This window comes from Gymnoscopelus microlampas (genome assembly GCF_963454915.1).
Source record: "Gymnoscopelus microlampas genome assembly, chromosome: 15".
NCBI classification, from domain to species: Eukaryota; Metazoa; Chordata; class Actinopteri; order Myctophiformes; family Myctophidae; genus Gymnoscopelus; species Gymnoscopelus microlampas.
Genome location: NC_139952.1, coordinates 527501 through 543446, shown reverse-complemented (window position 1 = coordinate 543446; position 15946 = coordinate 527501). Strand labels below are relative to the sequence as shown.

The window sequence follows — 15946 nt, the reverse complement described above, 5'->3', positions numbered from 1 at the left end:
GGGCTTCACAATCAACGTTCAGAAGAGCGTTTTGGTTCCGTCCCAACAAACCACCTTCCTGGGGATATCCTTGGATTCCACCAGGATGGTCGCGCGCCTGTCTCAGGACAGGATAGCGAGTTTCCTGGCTTGCGTGAGGTCCATGCGCCTAGGGCGCAAGGTCACGTACAGGACTTGCATGCAGGCTGCCGGACTCATGGCCTCGGCCGTGAGCCTGATTCAGCTGGGCAGACTGAACATGAGACTTTTTCAGAGGTGGATGCAGTCTCTCAGGATACCGCATTCCATGGGCTCTCAAAAGGTGGTAGTGTCAGCACAGTGTGCGTCGTCACTCCGACAATGGACGCAGGCGACCTTCTTGTCTGAGGGTGTCAAGATAGGCGCCGTAGCGTGCTGGGAAGTGATTGAAAAGAAAAACAAAAGAAGAAAAAGAGGTTTACAGGCAAGCCGTTTCCACTCCAACCCAACAGACTGAACGTCCCAGGGTGGCAGAGCCGCACCATACGAGCGTATTGCTGCCAGGTTCGGCAGCTCCTGCGTTCAGGTGTAATAAAGCACTATACGGCGTATCGCTGACGGGGTCAGTTCACACGACCGTGGTGTAGTTCTGTCTGTCGATCTGCCAGTGACACAGACAGGACGTGCTGGTCTGTCGAATACAAACTGGGCGGCCATTATAGCCCGCTATACGGCGTATCACCGATTGGGTCGGTTTACGCGTCCATGGCGGAGTCCCGTCAGTGGAGACACTGGGCGGGGCGCGCTGGTAGTCAGTTGAACAGTTCCGTCAGTGGAAACACTTGGCGGGCGGTCTGGTGGTCTGTCGAACACAACCTGGGCGGCCATTATAGTCCGCTATGCGGCGTATCACCGATTGGGTCGGTTTACGTGTCCGTGGCGGAGTTCTGTCTGTGGATCTGGTCTCAGCGACACAAGACAGAACGTGCTGGGTCTGCCAGGGGTCCCCTGAATCAGTCATTGCACACTATACAGCGTATCGTCGACTGGGTCGGTTTACACGCGCTGTGGGGTAGTTTGCTGGAGAACCGGGTCTGGTGATTCCAGCGGAGCGCATCCATACTGTCAGGGACGAGCGGAGCGCAACATATATGGTGTGTGGCCGTCTCTACTCCTGCCCAACAGACTAACGTCCGAGGGCGGCAGAGCGGTGAGAGCCAAGCTCAGGCTATGGCTCCCCCTCTTTACCTGCCCTGCCTGGTTTGGACAGGTCTGTAGGGATGGATTTTGTTTATGAGAAGACTACAAGTGTTGGCAGCCTACTTCTCCAACTGCAGTACGCAGTTCGGAGAGTGGGCGTTGTGTCGCCCCTCTTGGGGTCGCTGCTGTGGCTCGTTTATAGGTAAAACAAACAAAATCCTGAAGGAGAGCAAGAGTAGCCCCCCGCATGTTACAAGGTGCTTGGACGCAGTCCTGGGACTTTGGTGTCGGGAGAGCCTCTGCATCCGGAATTGGATGACCGGCTGGTGCGGGCTTGCTCAGAGGAGCAGTGCCACAACAATGTGGCCAGGCTCCGGCGGCACTTTGGGCCTCGACAAGAGAGTTTGCAGGCGTCATCGCTCACAATCGAGGATCCTCCGCATGGGTTAGAGGCCGGAGCAGGGACTGGTAGGGATGGAGCTCGAAAACCGGGTCCATTATATACCCGGGCATGAATTTATCGAGACCCGGTTTTCGATAAGCTTTAGGCTTGTCGAGCCTGTTATCGAGTGTAGCGGCCCATGACGTCATGTCTAAACTATCAAAACAAGAGGCGATCAAGAAATAAATCTAATCACCCACGCTGGCACAAACATGTTGGTCTAAAAGTGTATTGATAGCTGCAAGTTGTGCCAAACAGCGCTGTCCGTCCCTCAGTCTATCGTTGCCGAAAATGGCAGATCTACAAGCTCACAACGTGGTGCGAACAGACGCAGTGTGAGCTTGGAGATCGGCCATGTTTGGTGCGTGACACCGTCGTACGATGAAGTATACATTGTGCTTTTAAAGTGACAGTACACACATTAACCGTTTCTTCAATATTATTTTCCAAAAGTAAAAAGGTCACTTGCCTTCTGTCTGTTAGAAAAGTACTGTATTTGAATGCCCTAGTAAAATGTAGTGCACGTGATATATTTTGGTTAAAACAAAGAAAAAAGAATAGAAAAAATAACTATGCATTTTTTGTTTATAAAAAGTTGAAGAGACATGGAGATTTTATAGTAATTATTACAGTACTATTCATAATATAAAGCCATTTAACACTTATTGCACATTATATGAATGGTTGTTTTAATGATAGGCAAAAATATTTTTTACTTTTGTCATCTTCATTTAATTTTAGATAGTGGTCAGCCACAAACTCACTGTCACAACTGGCCAATAAAAAAAGATACCGGTTCTGTTCAGAATTTTTCGCCTCACGTCTTTTTTCTTAATAATAGAAAAAGATCGATAGTGGGCTCGATAAAAGCTCGGTTCGATAAGCAGGTTCGATAAGGTGCTCATTATCAATAAAAATTAACGAGCTCCATCCCTAGGGACTGGTCCCTTGCTCCAGGGGGACGGGCCACCCTGACAGCCAGGTTGACTGTGCCTATGCCCTTTGGGGCTGATGGCAGCCACGGCACACCTTGTGCCCCGGCTCTCCTGAACATGCGGCCAGTGCATTCCTTGTCATTTACAGTCATGCACCATACGGGCGTGTTGCTGGCGGCAGCTACCGCGTTCGGGTATATAGCTCCGTCAGTGCGGTGACACAGTGGTTGCAGCCCAACCCTGCATTCCACCCTAAGGTCTGGTCAGAGTCCCGAGCCGGTCAGTCCTTTGAGCTGCTCCCCTTCAACCCTCCGCAGGGAAGCGGTGAAGCAGGGCCGAGCGGGCAGTCTTTATTGTGCCCTGTCAGGGCCTTGAGGACCTACTGTCAGCGGACACAGGCCCACAGGACAACGGACCAGCTCTTTGTCTGTTATAGGCATAGCCGCCTTAGGGAACCACTCTCGAAGGCTAGGCTCTCTCACTGGGTGGTGGAAACAATCCAAGAGGCGTACAGACAGGCAAGCAAGCCAGTCCAACGACAGGAGTACGGGCACGCTCGGCACGGGGCCTTGCTACCTCATCGGCTCCGGCTCCGAGACCCCGGCTCCCGTAGGACGGGCCGGGGCTCGGAGTGATGTCGTGCATGGTAAGCTAGCCCTGCGCCCTGCGGGCTAGCTAGGTGGCTAATCAGTTGACTGGCTGACGCCAGCTGGGCCTAGGTAGCGTCTTGCGCCTAGGCCACGAGTATTACATACTTCGTTGGATGGCAGGATTTTGGAGCACGCCTTGGGCTCTGATACTTCGGGCTTAAACTGCTTCGGGCTGCCGCGGGGGCAGCTGGGTCTGCTTATTTCCTCGCGGTGTGTCTTAGAGTGTTCCCGTACATATTGAATAATATGTAGTGGAGAGCCAGTCTCGACCACGATAGAGAACGGAAGGTTACATCCGATGTAACCCAGGTTCTCTGAGTGGAGAGACTGGCTCTCCACGAATGAGCCGCTCCGAAATTCGTGTCAATCAAAGTTAATCGAAGTGGCTCTGCCTGGGTGGGAGTTAAATACCCCACTGATCGCAGATCAGGGCAGGGCAACCATGAGTGATGTGTCTTAAAGAGTATCCACGAGCACTGCCCCTGGGGGTCAGTTCCCGTACATATTGAATAATATGTAGTGGAGAGCCAGTCTCTCCACTCAGAGAACCTGGGTTTACATCGGATGTGACCTTCCGTTATATTGAGGTCCTTACATGGAATGGTATCAGTGTTATATTGAGGTCCTTACATGGGGCGGTATCAGTGTTATATAGAGGTCCTTACATGGGGCGGTATCAGTGTTCTATTGAGGTCCTTACATGGGGCAATATCAGTGTTATATTGAGGTCCTTGCATGGGGCGGTATCAGTGTTATATTGAGGTCCTTGCATGGGGCGGTATCAGTGTTATATTGAGGTCCTTGCATGGGGCGGTATCAGTGTTATATTGAGGTCCTTGCATGGGGCTGTATCAGTGTTATATTGAGGTCCTTACATGGGGCAATATCAGTGATGATGTGTTTGTGTAACGTAGCCACGTGGACAGGCAGTAGCACGGCCTCCTATACTCCTGTTGGACCCCAGCAGAACGGAAGGAATCACCAGCAACCTCCACTCCACCATCCCAACCACTTCTGTAAGATTATATACCTATCATACTGCATACATTATAATTTATATAACCCTACTATACCATCCTGACCACTTCTGTAAGATTATATACCTATTATACTGTATACATTATAATTTATATAACTCTACTATACCATCCTAACCACTTCTGTAAGATTATATACCTATTATACTGTATACATTATATATACCTCCACTATACCATCCTAAGCACTTCTGTGAGATTATATACAGTACCTATTATATATACATTATAATTTATATACCTCCACTATACCATCCTTACCACTTCTGTAAGATTATATACCTATTATGCTGTATATATAAATACATCCTATATTAAAATTGCCTAGCGGGTCAACCGACAGTGGGCGGACGGTGGGTGGACGTCACAAACGTAACATGCGGACATGCGTAGGGTTACATGGCGGCTTTCCGACATGTCGCCTTTCCGACGTGAACGAACCCTATACCTAACCCTCACCCTAACCCTAACCGCACGCGGAAGCCACTAGTCGGAGTGGCGAGATGTCGGCGTGGAAGACTGTTACCCATGCGTAGACCTATACCTCCCGAACACAAGGTCGCACAGGTATGACAGTGGACATGGGTGCTGCAAGTGCATCTCTGCTTGGCAGCAGTGTTATATCAGTGTTTAACACTTCAAATGGCCATACTTCAGTCACCATTGCTCTACAGCGCAACATAGGACTAGGTTTGAAGACCGTGTAGCGGCCTGAAAATCTAGTAAATAATATATACCTCCACTATACCAGTGTTTCCCAAATACTGGGACAAAGTACACGTTCACACGTTTACAACTTTTAAATTAATATTATTTCAAAAGATTTTTTTAAAGAAAAAAATAATTTCATAAATTATAAAACATAATAATAAAACATATCCCCACCGGACTTAAAAAATTATGAACCAAAGGGGGGATATCAGAAGTAGAGGCATGGATTAATCCCCCCCCCAGCAAATACAACAGCCTCATGGTTGTTCAGCAGTAAAAGGCATGTTGAAAGTTTATTAAAAAGATCCTATGCAGTGAAATGTGTTGCTAATTCATGTCCTATTCTGGTTGCCTTTCAGGGTCACAACACCACGGATCAAACTCATTCCCTCCTCCTGTATCCAACCACCCTGGTTAGAAATAATCTATGTATACATACATTCTGGTACAACTGTATACAACCACCCTGGTTAGAAATAATCTATGTATACATACATTCTGGTACAACTGTATACAACCACCCTGGTTAGAAAGAATTGATCTATACATACATCCTAATATACAATAGAGAGTAGCGCGCATGCGTGGCTGTCTGTCTGCCTCGCCAGCCTGTTTGTGTGTCTGCCTCTCCAAGCTGTTGGTGTCTGGCTTTCACCAAGTTAGGTTTCGCAGGGTGGAGCTTCAGGGTTTCCAGGGGGAGCTTTCGCTTTCAGCTTGCGTGTCGAAACAAACACCGCTGCTGCAATGAACGTCTCGTTTTGCGTGTTGAAACAAACACCACTGTTGCAATGAACGTCTACACTGTCTCTGTCTCCGATGTGCGGCCCAGGCTACTAGGGCCCCGCGCAGCGGCGAGACGGGAGGGCCGCGCAGCGGCCCGAACCTCTAGTTCTGTTACAACTGTATCCAACCACCCTGGTTAGAAATAATCTATCTATAAATACATTCCGTTACAACTGTATCCAACCACCCTGGTTAGAAAGAATCTATCCTATAAATACATTCCGTTACAACTGTATCCAACCACCCAGAATCAGAATCAGAATCAGGTTTATTGTCACATCACAGGTTTACAAGGTAAAAAAGTGGGTGAAATTCGTTTTTGTACATCACTCCCATCGCAACGTTAGATTCCGTAGAAAGAAGAGTGGGGAGAGAGAAGAAGAAGAGGGGTAGGGGGCAAGTGGGAAGGAGATCAACAAGAGAACAATAGAAGGCCAAAAACAAGTTATCTACATCCTACTATAATTCTAGTAACCTCACGGCGGAGTCTTCGTTGGTCGTTGGTTGGGGGGACTCTTGATCAAACTGCGCATGCGTCGTTGCCAGGTTTCGCGAGAGAAACAAGCAGTAAACAAGGCCAAACCAAACAAACCCTACAAGGCCAAACCAAACGAACCCTACAAGCAACGAGGTCTATCAAAAGAAGGCCAAACGAAGCGCCTTCACACATATACCTTGCCTATTGGAAAACAGACGATCTACAAGCTCACAACGCGTCCCCACACCCACCTGCACTTTCACAACCAACGCCAAAACACAACACCACCAATAGTGCCACTAAAGCGCTTACAATAAGCGAACATGGCAACACCGCAACACCGAGACACATGATTCCATTCAGACTGCGAGACCGCGAGTGCGTTCCGTTCACCGCAGCACATCAACTGCTCAACAGAAACACGGTGACATCATTTACGCACGTTTACACAGAAAACATTCTTACAGATGTCTCTCTCTCTCTGTGTGTGTGTGTGTGTGTGTGTGTGTGTGTGTGTGTGTGTGTGTGTGTGTGTGTGTGTGTGTGTGTGTGTGTGTGTGTGTGTGTGTGTGTGTGTGTGTGTGTGTGTGTGTGTGTGTGTGTGGTGGGGGGGGGGGGTGGACGGGTCCGCGGCCTATATGCGTGTCAACGCATACACGGCTCGAGGGAGGGAGAGAGAGAGAGAGAGAGAGAGAGAGAGAGAGAGAGAGAGAGCGAGCGAGAGCGTGGGAGGGAGGGGGAGAGAGACACAGAGAGAGAGAGAGAGAGAGAGAGAGAGAGAGAGAGGAGAGGGGAAAGATAGAGAGAGATCCGCGCGCCTGGTGTAGCCGCTATCATTGATAATCACTTGGATCTAAACAAACGCGATGGACGATCTGTGTGTGTGTGTGTGTGTGTGTGTGTGTGTTCGCTACGGGAGCATGTACCGTGGACTTTACTATATAACTTGGGGTCCAAGACATAGAAATGCCATTAAATGGGGGTCCATAGCCCTAATGCATGTCAAACTGGGGGTCCTTGAAATTAAAATGGTTGAGATTCACTGCTAGAGCCGTAAAAAAAAAAACGCTCTTATGGGGGTCCCTGGCATATCTTTTCAAATGGGGGTCCGCGGGCTAACAAGTGTCAATTTGGGGGTCCTTGACATAAAAACGTTTGCGAACCACTCCACTACACAGTACAAACTCACTTTCGATCCCTGATACTGTCTGTTCTCAGCGCATAAGCCAAACTGCACACGTTGGGTGCTCATATTCCCCTACGGGTATGGTCTAGTATTTACAAAGTACCTGAGATAAGAGACAAACTAAGGTGCCTGAGCATAGCAGCAATGTATGTATACTGTGCATGATATACTTACCCTGGTTAGAAAGAATCTTATCTACAAACACTTTATGTTGCAACTGTACACAACCACAGTTCACCCAACTCATTTTCAGGCCTGATAAGCAGGGGTGCACATAACTGGTGCGCAGGTGCGCACCCAAAATAAAAAATGCGCACCACATCAGGCGACGCGAGGCGCTTTTGCGCACCAACAGCTGGGACAGGAATTTCCAAGCTTTTATTTTTTAGCAAAAATAAAAAATAAAAGCCTGGAGATCGAGGCTAGGAATTTACTTCCTGAAGCCACACTCACACAATCACTCTAAAGCACCCGTCGGCCCCATGTACAGCCATTAGGCACAGGGGTAGAGATATGACTCGCGTCGCCTCGCATCGCCTCGCATTGCCTCGCTGCGTGCACGCAGCCAGCAGCGGCTGTTAGAGGCACTCGTCACCGATGATGAACGCACCGTAATGGTGCAAAATATGCCGTGAACGTCCCAATCTGGCGGATAAAATCAGCGCAGCAGCACAGGGCACCAACCTTGGGGGCTTCACCTAACAACGTGAGAAAAAAAAACGGCGAAAATTGGCGGAATTTAGAAGCAGAGCGTCCTTTTTTTCTGCCCCCACCCCCCCCCCCCCCCCCGTTGACAAAACTATCCGGTGGGCACCGTGCTGAATCCCACCCCCCCCCCCCCCCCCCGTTGACAAAACGGGACGGGACCATGCGCACCAAGTCACATCTCCAGGTGCTCTTCTGCGTACCTAAAAAGTTATGTGCACCCCTGCTGATAAGGCTGAAACCTTGCCCAAATGTGGTACGACATAGATATCATAGGTGACTGACATCATAGATGTGTGGTCACATGAACAGGCACATTGAAGAGACACTCTCTTCCCCCCCACACAAGTTTTGTATCAATACCTTGTACATGGACATTTAATGTACTGTAGACCATGTTTTCTTGAGCTGTTGTGAAGCAATGTTAAAGATGCGTATTGGACTTGCAGGCCAATGTCGCGCTATGAATTTATACTATTGACCACATCACATGAACGCATTCTTACCATCTGATGAGGATACAGTATATGGATGAAATCTAGCAGTGTCCATTTCTCCATTCCGATATAGGGCAGTGGATAGTCCAAAGGACGGATTTCCCCTCAGTAATCAATAAAGCTCTGATCAAAAATTATCTGATCTTTTTACCTTGGCGAGGTGAGCGAGCAATTATTCAGTAAAAAGGGCTTATTTAATATCACATCCAAGTTTTATTAGCCTTTGGGTGCGTCACGATTTTGACGAGTGATGACGTTTTTAGTCTGACGTTAGATGTTTCCGGTTGCCTATTATGGTCTTAAATGGGATGTGGAACAATGCGTAGGATCTCAACAGGAGCGTGCTTGTGGGTTACAAACAAAAAAGAGATACACCTGTGATCTGCACAAATCAAGTCTCTGCACGCACTTTCATGAATCACATGTCAAAATTGCAGTATTCTGCTACGGGCAAGACCAGGGCTTGCGTGGATAAGCGTAGGGTCTGGGGGGAAGCTCCCCAAGTTGAACCTGCTAGGCGTCGAATGAGCGAGACCCTTGCTGTTGTTTTGGCCTTCACTTCATCCAGATGTTGCTTGTAGGAGATTATCTGCTATGCTACTTACACAAAAAAAAAATGGTTGAAAAGACACAAATACATAAAAAGCTTAGCTTACAAAAAGAAACCAAAGATACACAGGGAAGACATCCACACACATTTTAACTACATCAGGTGGTAGAGTAGATCAGTCAGTTCCATTGACACTGCATCTTTAAGATGAGGGATTGAATGATGTTGTTGTTTTTTTCTGGACCTTTGCAGGTCCAGAGTTCTGGTGCTCCATCTCCTACTTTGAGATGGACGTGCAGGTGGGGGAGATGTTCAAGGTTCCGGCCAGCTGTCCTGTGGTGACTGTGGACGGCTACGTGGACCCCTCTGGAGGGGACCGCTTCTGTCTGGGCCAGCTCAGTAACGTGCACCGCACCGACGCCAGCGAGAGAGCCAGGTCCGTCCTCTCCTCTTATTCACTTATTGAATGTCTTTCTCAAACCTCTTGTCATGTCAAGGACCCCCAGTTTGAAATGCGTTAACCCATTTAGACCTGAGGCCGATTATACAAATCAAAAACAAAAAACAAGCTATTTTTGAATAGCCAAAGTATAAAATGACACAGATGCTTTCCCGGTTTTTATGGGTTAAATCAGTGGTTCCCATTCTAAAGTTCAAAATCAGTTTCACAGCTTTTTGGGGGGCTTCAGTGCCCTTTTCCTGTTTTCGGAATCCAAGTACAACCTTTACCTGACTACAAAGTTTTGCTCTGAAAACAGCAGATGCTAGGCTCAGTGTTTACCTGGTATCCGATAGTTTCAATGTACAGTATGCTATTTAGATAGCATGTTGTTTAAATGGGCTCATCCCTATGTTCCCCGGGTTCTACAGTATGTTCCCCACTTGCCAAAGGGGTTAGGGTTGTAAGCGGGGAACATAGAACCCGGGTAACATAGATAATAATGTAATAATTTAAATAAATTGACACAAAATAACAACAGTAATGAAAGTATTCCATACATTTATGCCAGGTGTGGCCGTCCGTCTAGCGCAACACGGTCGCCTCGGAAAACAACAGGAAGTGTTGATCAAATAGAATGCATTTTCGGTTACGGCATTGTCTATTTCTTGCTTCAAATGTTTTCAAAAACATTTGTGAGAGCAATGTTTTAGCTGTAAATGACATTGTGCATTTGTTTACATGGCTGCCATGTTGGATACAGCTTAAAATCAAGCAGAGCAGTAGGTGCTCTGAGCCTTTGATTAGACGGTCTGTTATTGAGCTCAGCCAATAACATTATTCAGAAATAACACCGCTTTATTCAGTGATTGACCAATCAGAATCAAGCATTCAACCAAGCCGGGTAGTAAAGGTAAATAGTCACTAAAATGTACATTGCAGGTTGTATATACCGTACTGTAGGTAAAATGTATAATTAGTAAAATGTGTGTTGCAGGTTACATATACTCAGTGGTGTAAAGTACATTTATTCAAGTACAATTTTGAGGTGCTTTTACTTTACTGGAGTATTTCCAATTGTCTATACTTTTACTTCTACTCTACTACATCTCAGAGGCAAATATTGTACTTTTACTATACTACAGACTTTAGTTAGTTTACTATACTAAGACTTTAGTTACTAGTTACTTTGCAGATATAAATGATTACATTATAAAACATACATTAACCACTTTAGCCCTATTTTATACCCAGGCTATTTGAAAATAGCTGATCTACAAGCTCACAACGTGTCGCATCGTGAGGCGTTGTGAGCTTGTAGATCTGCTATTTTCAAACATTTTAGTACTTTTACTTTTGGTACTTTAAGTACATTTTGATACCAATACTTTTGTACTTTTGCTCAAGTCAATTTTGAATTCCGGACTTTTAGTTGTAACAGCTGAGTGGTTAGTGAGCCCGCCTAGGGAGCCAGAGGCCCTGGTTGCCCCAGGTTCGAATCCAGGCCAGGTCAGCATATGTGTCGATGAAATGAAATTTGTCCCTGAGCAAGACTCTTAACCCCTAATTGCTCACAGGTTCTCATTGGAAACAAGACCGCAAGGACTTTCATGAACGACCTGTTAAAAGGAATTATCCTTTATCCTTACATTGCAGTATTTATACTTTTACTTAAGTAAAATATTCAAGTACTTTTTCCACTGCATATACTGTAGGTAAAACGTATAACTAGTAAAATGTACATTGCAGGTTACATATAAGTAAAACGTATAACTAGTAAAATGTGTGTTGCAGGTTACATATAGGTAAAGGCGTGCAGCTGGAGTGTCGTGGGGAGGGAGACGTCTGGATGCGTTGTATGAGCGACCACGCAGTGTTTGTACAGAGCTACTACCTGGACAGGGAGGCTGGCCGAGCGCCTGGTGACGCCGTGCACAAAATCTACCCCGGAGCTTATATCAAGGCGAGTCCCACCGTTTGATCAATGTGTTCATGTTCCACTTAACCCATTAAGACCAGGAACGCAGCTGTGTCATTTTAAGATTTCTTTGGCTATTCACGATTGGGAATAGCCAAATAGCAGATAGCAGATATACAAGCTCATAGCGTGGCACCGAGTGCAGCGCTATGAGCTTGTCGATCTGCTATTTTTGAAAAATCGTGAAAATGTGCAAATCTTATATATACATTTTTAACTGAAATCTTTCCTTCTGGTGGTCTATTGAACAAAATATTTTGAGAATGGGGGGGGGGGGGGGGTCCGCGGACAAATACATATCATTGTGGCGGTCCTTGACATGAAAAGAGTTTAAGAACCAGAGGAGGACAGAAGTGACACGTTTACACAACAAGGTGTCGGCCGATCCTTAAACGGTATTTCATTGCATTAAATCAAAAAAATCAAATATGACATGAACCCTAACCTCCCTATTCTGGCCATATCAAAATACACGGACATTCGAGTGAGGAAAATGGGTTTAATTATTGGATACTGCAGCAGACCATCTCCTCCGTGGGTTGATTTACAGTAGGGCGTTTGATCTGCTCGTATTCTAATAATGTAAACTAAATAGGCAGTGTCAATGGTCTGAGAGTGAAGGCTGAAACTTGATTAAACTGGAAGAGTTAGGTCAATAAGCTATATACAGTACAGTCTCTGAATAACAGTGATTAAAGCTGCTGAATCAGTTCTTTTTCAAATTGCATCTTTATAAACATTTGAGCATCTAATGGTTTGTTTGACCAGAATGGAACAGAGCCGTCATTAGCATAATTGGTAACGCCTGTGAAGGAAGTAAGGAAGAGGCCAAATTTCTTCCCAATATGACATGCATAGAGCCTTACATGACATCTGAGCTCTGTTACCAGTGATCTAGCTATGTAACATGCTGTCCTCATATCTAATCCTCGTGCCCTTGCTCGGAGGCGGGTCTAAGGTACGAGGAAACGCAGTGGTGGAAAGTAACTAAGTACATTTACTTAAGTACAGGTTTGAGGTACTTTTACTTTACTGGAGTATTTCCAATTGTTTATGCTTTTACTTTTACTCCACTACATCTCAGAGTTAAATATTGTACTTTTACCCCACTACAATTATTAGAAAACTTAAGTTACTAGTTACTTTGTAGATTTTGATTATTATTACAAAACATAATTAACCACTTCAACCCATATACAGTTCGGCCATTTGAAAATAGCCGATCTACAAACTCACAATGCTTTGCGATGCGACGCATTGTGAGCTTGTTGATCTGTTATTTTCAAAAGATTTTTATACATTTTATACATTTGAAAACCTGTGAAAAAAATCTGCATAATGAGTACTTTCTACTTTTGGTACTTTAAGTACATTTTGATACCAATACTTTTGTACTTTTGCTCAAGTGAATTTACTTTTAACAGTAAATTTACTTGTAACAGAGTTACAGTATTTCTACATTGCAGTATTGATACTTTTACTTACAGTAAGTAAAGAATTTGAGTACTTTTTCCACCACTAAGGAAACGACACGGAGCGGAGGAGGACGTGAGGATGGAAGTTTTAAGTATTGGGATCAGGCTAATGGTTCTTCCTCCAGGTGTTTGACCTGTGACATCATCAGTGTGTGTGTGTGTGTGTGTGTGTTTGTGTGTGTGTGTGTGTGTGTGTGTGTGTGTGTGTGTGTGTGTGTGTGTGTGTGTGTGTGTGTGTGTGTGTGTGTGTGTGTGGTTGATTCTCCAGGTGTTTGACTTGCGGCAGTGTCACAGACAGATGCAGCAGCAGGCAGCTACAGCGCAGGCAGCAGCAGCGGCCCAGGCGGCTGCAGTAGCGGGCAACATTCCCGGGCCAGGCAGCGTGGGCGGAATCGCACCTGCAGTCAGTAAGTGTTTTCCATATCAGTACAGGTGCACGGGTGCTCCATTCAGCTCGTCCCAGTGCCAAGTGAAAGAGTAAAAAACAGCAGAGGGCGCTGTTTTTCCTCTTTATTTGGCGATGGGTTCCCAGATTGCCCTCAAGATGACTTGTTTTCTATCAGTATAGTAAATCACTATACTATTTCTATCAGAATTGTCTTTGTTGTTGTCAGAACTTGTCACATTCCTTTATGGTGAATGAAGAATAAGAGGAAAAAGCAGAAAATACTCGATTAATTAAAAATAATATGTTTAATTGCCTAGAGGGTATTTGGGCGGGCGGACCGACGGTGGACATCACAAACGCAACCGCCATCGGAATAGCCACACCAGGGGCCATGTGTGGCCCGCAGGCACAAAATCCGCACCAAACTTGGCACAAACGTTGTTCAGGGACCGATGGTCTGACTATTGTCAAGGGGCCACATCAGGGATCCCTCCTAAATGGGTTAACCGCATGGACCTTACCCTCCCTATTCCGGGAGTGAACATTTGGCGGTATGTATTCGTCACAATAAGCTTAGCATCATCTTCTTCTCCAGTTTCTGCAGGCTCCTCCTCTTCGTCTTCCTCCTCCTCATCTTCATCCTCTTCCTCCTCACCCTCTTCTGCGTCTGCGCCAGCGTCGGCGTCAGTGTCTTGTTCCTTGTTTTTCTCCTCCTCTTCTTTTCGCTATATAGTATTAGTGGTGTGGGCCACTAAGGTTGGACGATATATGGCGAATATATTTGCAATCGGCGATTGGATGAGTCCATGTCACCTGCTTTTAACCCATTAAAACTGGGAACACATTTAAAGCAAACATTTTTAACCTCAATGTTTTGATACAAAGCGTACTTGAAATGTTAAATTAATTTGGGCCAAATCTAATAATGATTATATGGCACATTTTTGTTGCACTGATTTCCGACGAGTCTAACAAATAAACAAAACAGCTGTCACAAACCTGTGTACCCGGTGCTCGAATGGAGCGGAGGACAGCGGAGGGAGGGAATAGCTTTTGCTTTCCTAGTTGTCTCTTTATCAGCTACTGTATGTTTGAGAGCAAAGCCTTGTGTATGGCAACTATCGAAAGAAACGTCTTTGGTCACAGAGGCTAAATCATGGAAACGTTTACCTGCAAACGTGCAACAAACACTGTTCAGGGGACGGCCATTCAAATTTTCACACCAGGGACCCCGGGTTCACCAAGCACACTGTTGCTCCAATCCTCACCAAACTTGGCACACATGCTGTTCAGGGGTCTGCCATGACAATAGTCACACCAAAAATTGCATATATATATGGGGTACTTCAGCAGTGTCACAGCAGTGTCTGACATTTAAAATGGCAATAACTTGGTGAAAATTGCTCTGATCAGCGCACTATAGGCCTGGATTTGAAGGCTGCGTAGCGGCCTGAGAATCTAGTAAAAAAATAAACTCCAAAACAATGTTCACAGCGTAATTCCAAGTATTGGATTTGTGATATATTTTTGTTGTTGTATTTTCGGATTCTTCATTGACCATAAAGGAATGTAACAAAACCAAACATTCTCCTTGAATTCAAGGCTTCACGTGGTGTGTAATTGATAAAAAAAGTCATCTTCAGGGGGAAGCACTCACAAGTACAACTGTGACGCAGTGTGAGCTAGTAGTATTTTCAGTGAAGATATTTAGTGTAGAGCGAAAAGAGGAGGGAGCTATATTGATCCGTTGAATCGGATCAACTAAGGATAGGGTGGTTAAATGAGGTGACGAGGACCTTTGTCAGAATTGTGCCCACCACCATCATCAGATCTGTTAGCAGATCAATTATCGGTCCGGAATGTCACCTGCTTTTAACCCATTAAAACCGGGAACACATTTAAAGCAAACATTTTTAACCTCAAATTTTTGATTCTGGGGATTCTACAAATGTCTTCTAAATCCTAACAGTTAAAAAAAACATATGTATCAGTGGTACTCAAACCTTTTCATATCAAGGACCCCCAAAATGATATATATTTAGCCACGGACCCCCATCTCAAAATATTTTGTTCCAGGGACCCCCCCAGAAGCAATGATTTGAGTTAAAAGTGTATATATATATATTCAAAGATTTGCACACATTTTCAATTTTTTTTCCCACTCAAAAATTGCAGATCTACAAGCTCGTAGCACGGTGCCGTGCTATGAGCTTGTATATCTGCTATTTTTGAATAGCCCAAAGAAATCTAATTAAAATTGCATCTTTATAAACATTTTGAGCATCTAATGGTTTGTTTGACCAGAATGGAACAGAGCCGTCATTAGCATAATTGGTAACGCCTGTGAAGGAACTTAGGAAGTAAGGAAGAGGCCAAATCTCTTCCCAATATGACATGCATAGAGCCTTACATGACATCTGAGTTTGAAATTTAATAAAGGGTTTTTCTTTCTTCCTTTAGTTTTTTCTATGTTCCAATTGAGATTATCACACCTGTTTTTCTAACAGTGCCCTCACCTTAGCAGCCACTTTTAT

General features: G+C 45.3%; 1 protein-coding gene across 2 annotated transcripts in view; it reads left to right on the top strand.

Moving 5' to 3' along the window:
- The window catches only part of smad10a (SMAD family member 10a), an 86721-nt gene that overhangs the window by 67103 nt on the left and 3672 nt on the right, over positions 1-15946 (top strand). For both annotated transcript variants that reach the window (XM_084080030.1, XM_084080029.1), the window contains 5 exons: positions 4100-4201; positions 5293-5346; positions 9385-9568; positions 11366-11534; positions 13293-13431. In XM_084080030.1, coding sequence (XP_083936156.1) covers positions 4100-4201; positions 5293-5346; positions 9385-9568; positions 11366-11534; positions 13293-13431 — 648 coding nt within the window. The remainder of the gene's footprint in view (positions 1-4099; positions 4202-5292; positions 5347-9384; positions 9569-11365; positions 11535-13292; positions 13432-15946) is intronic.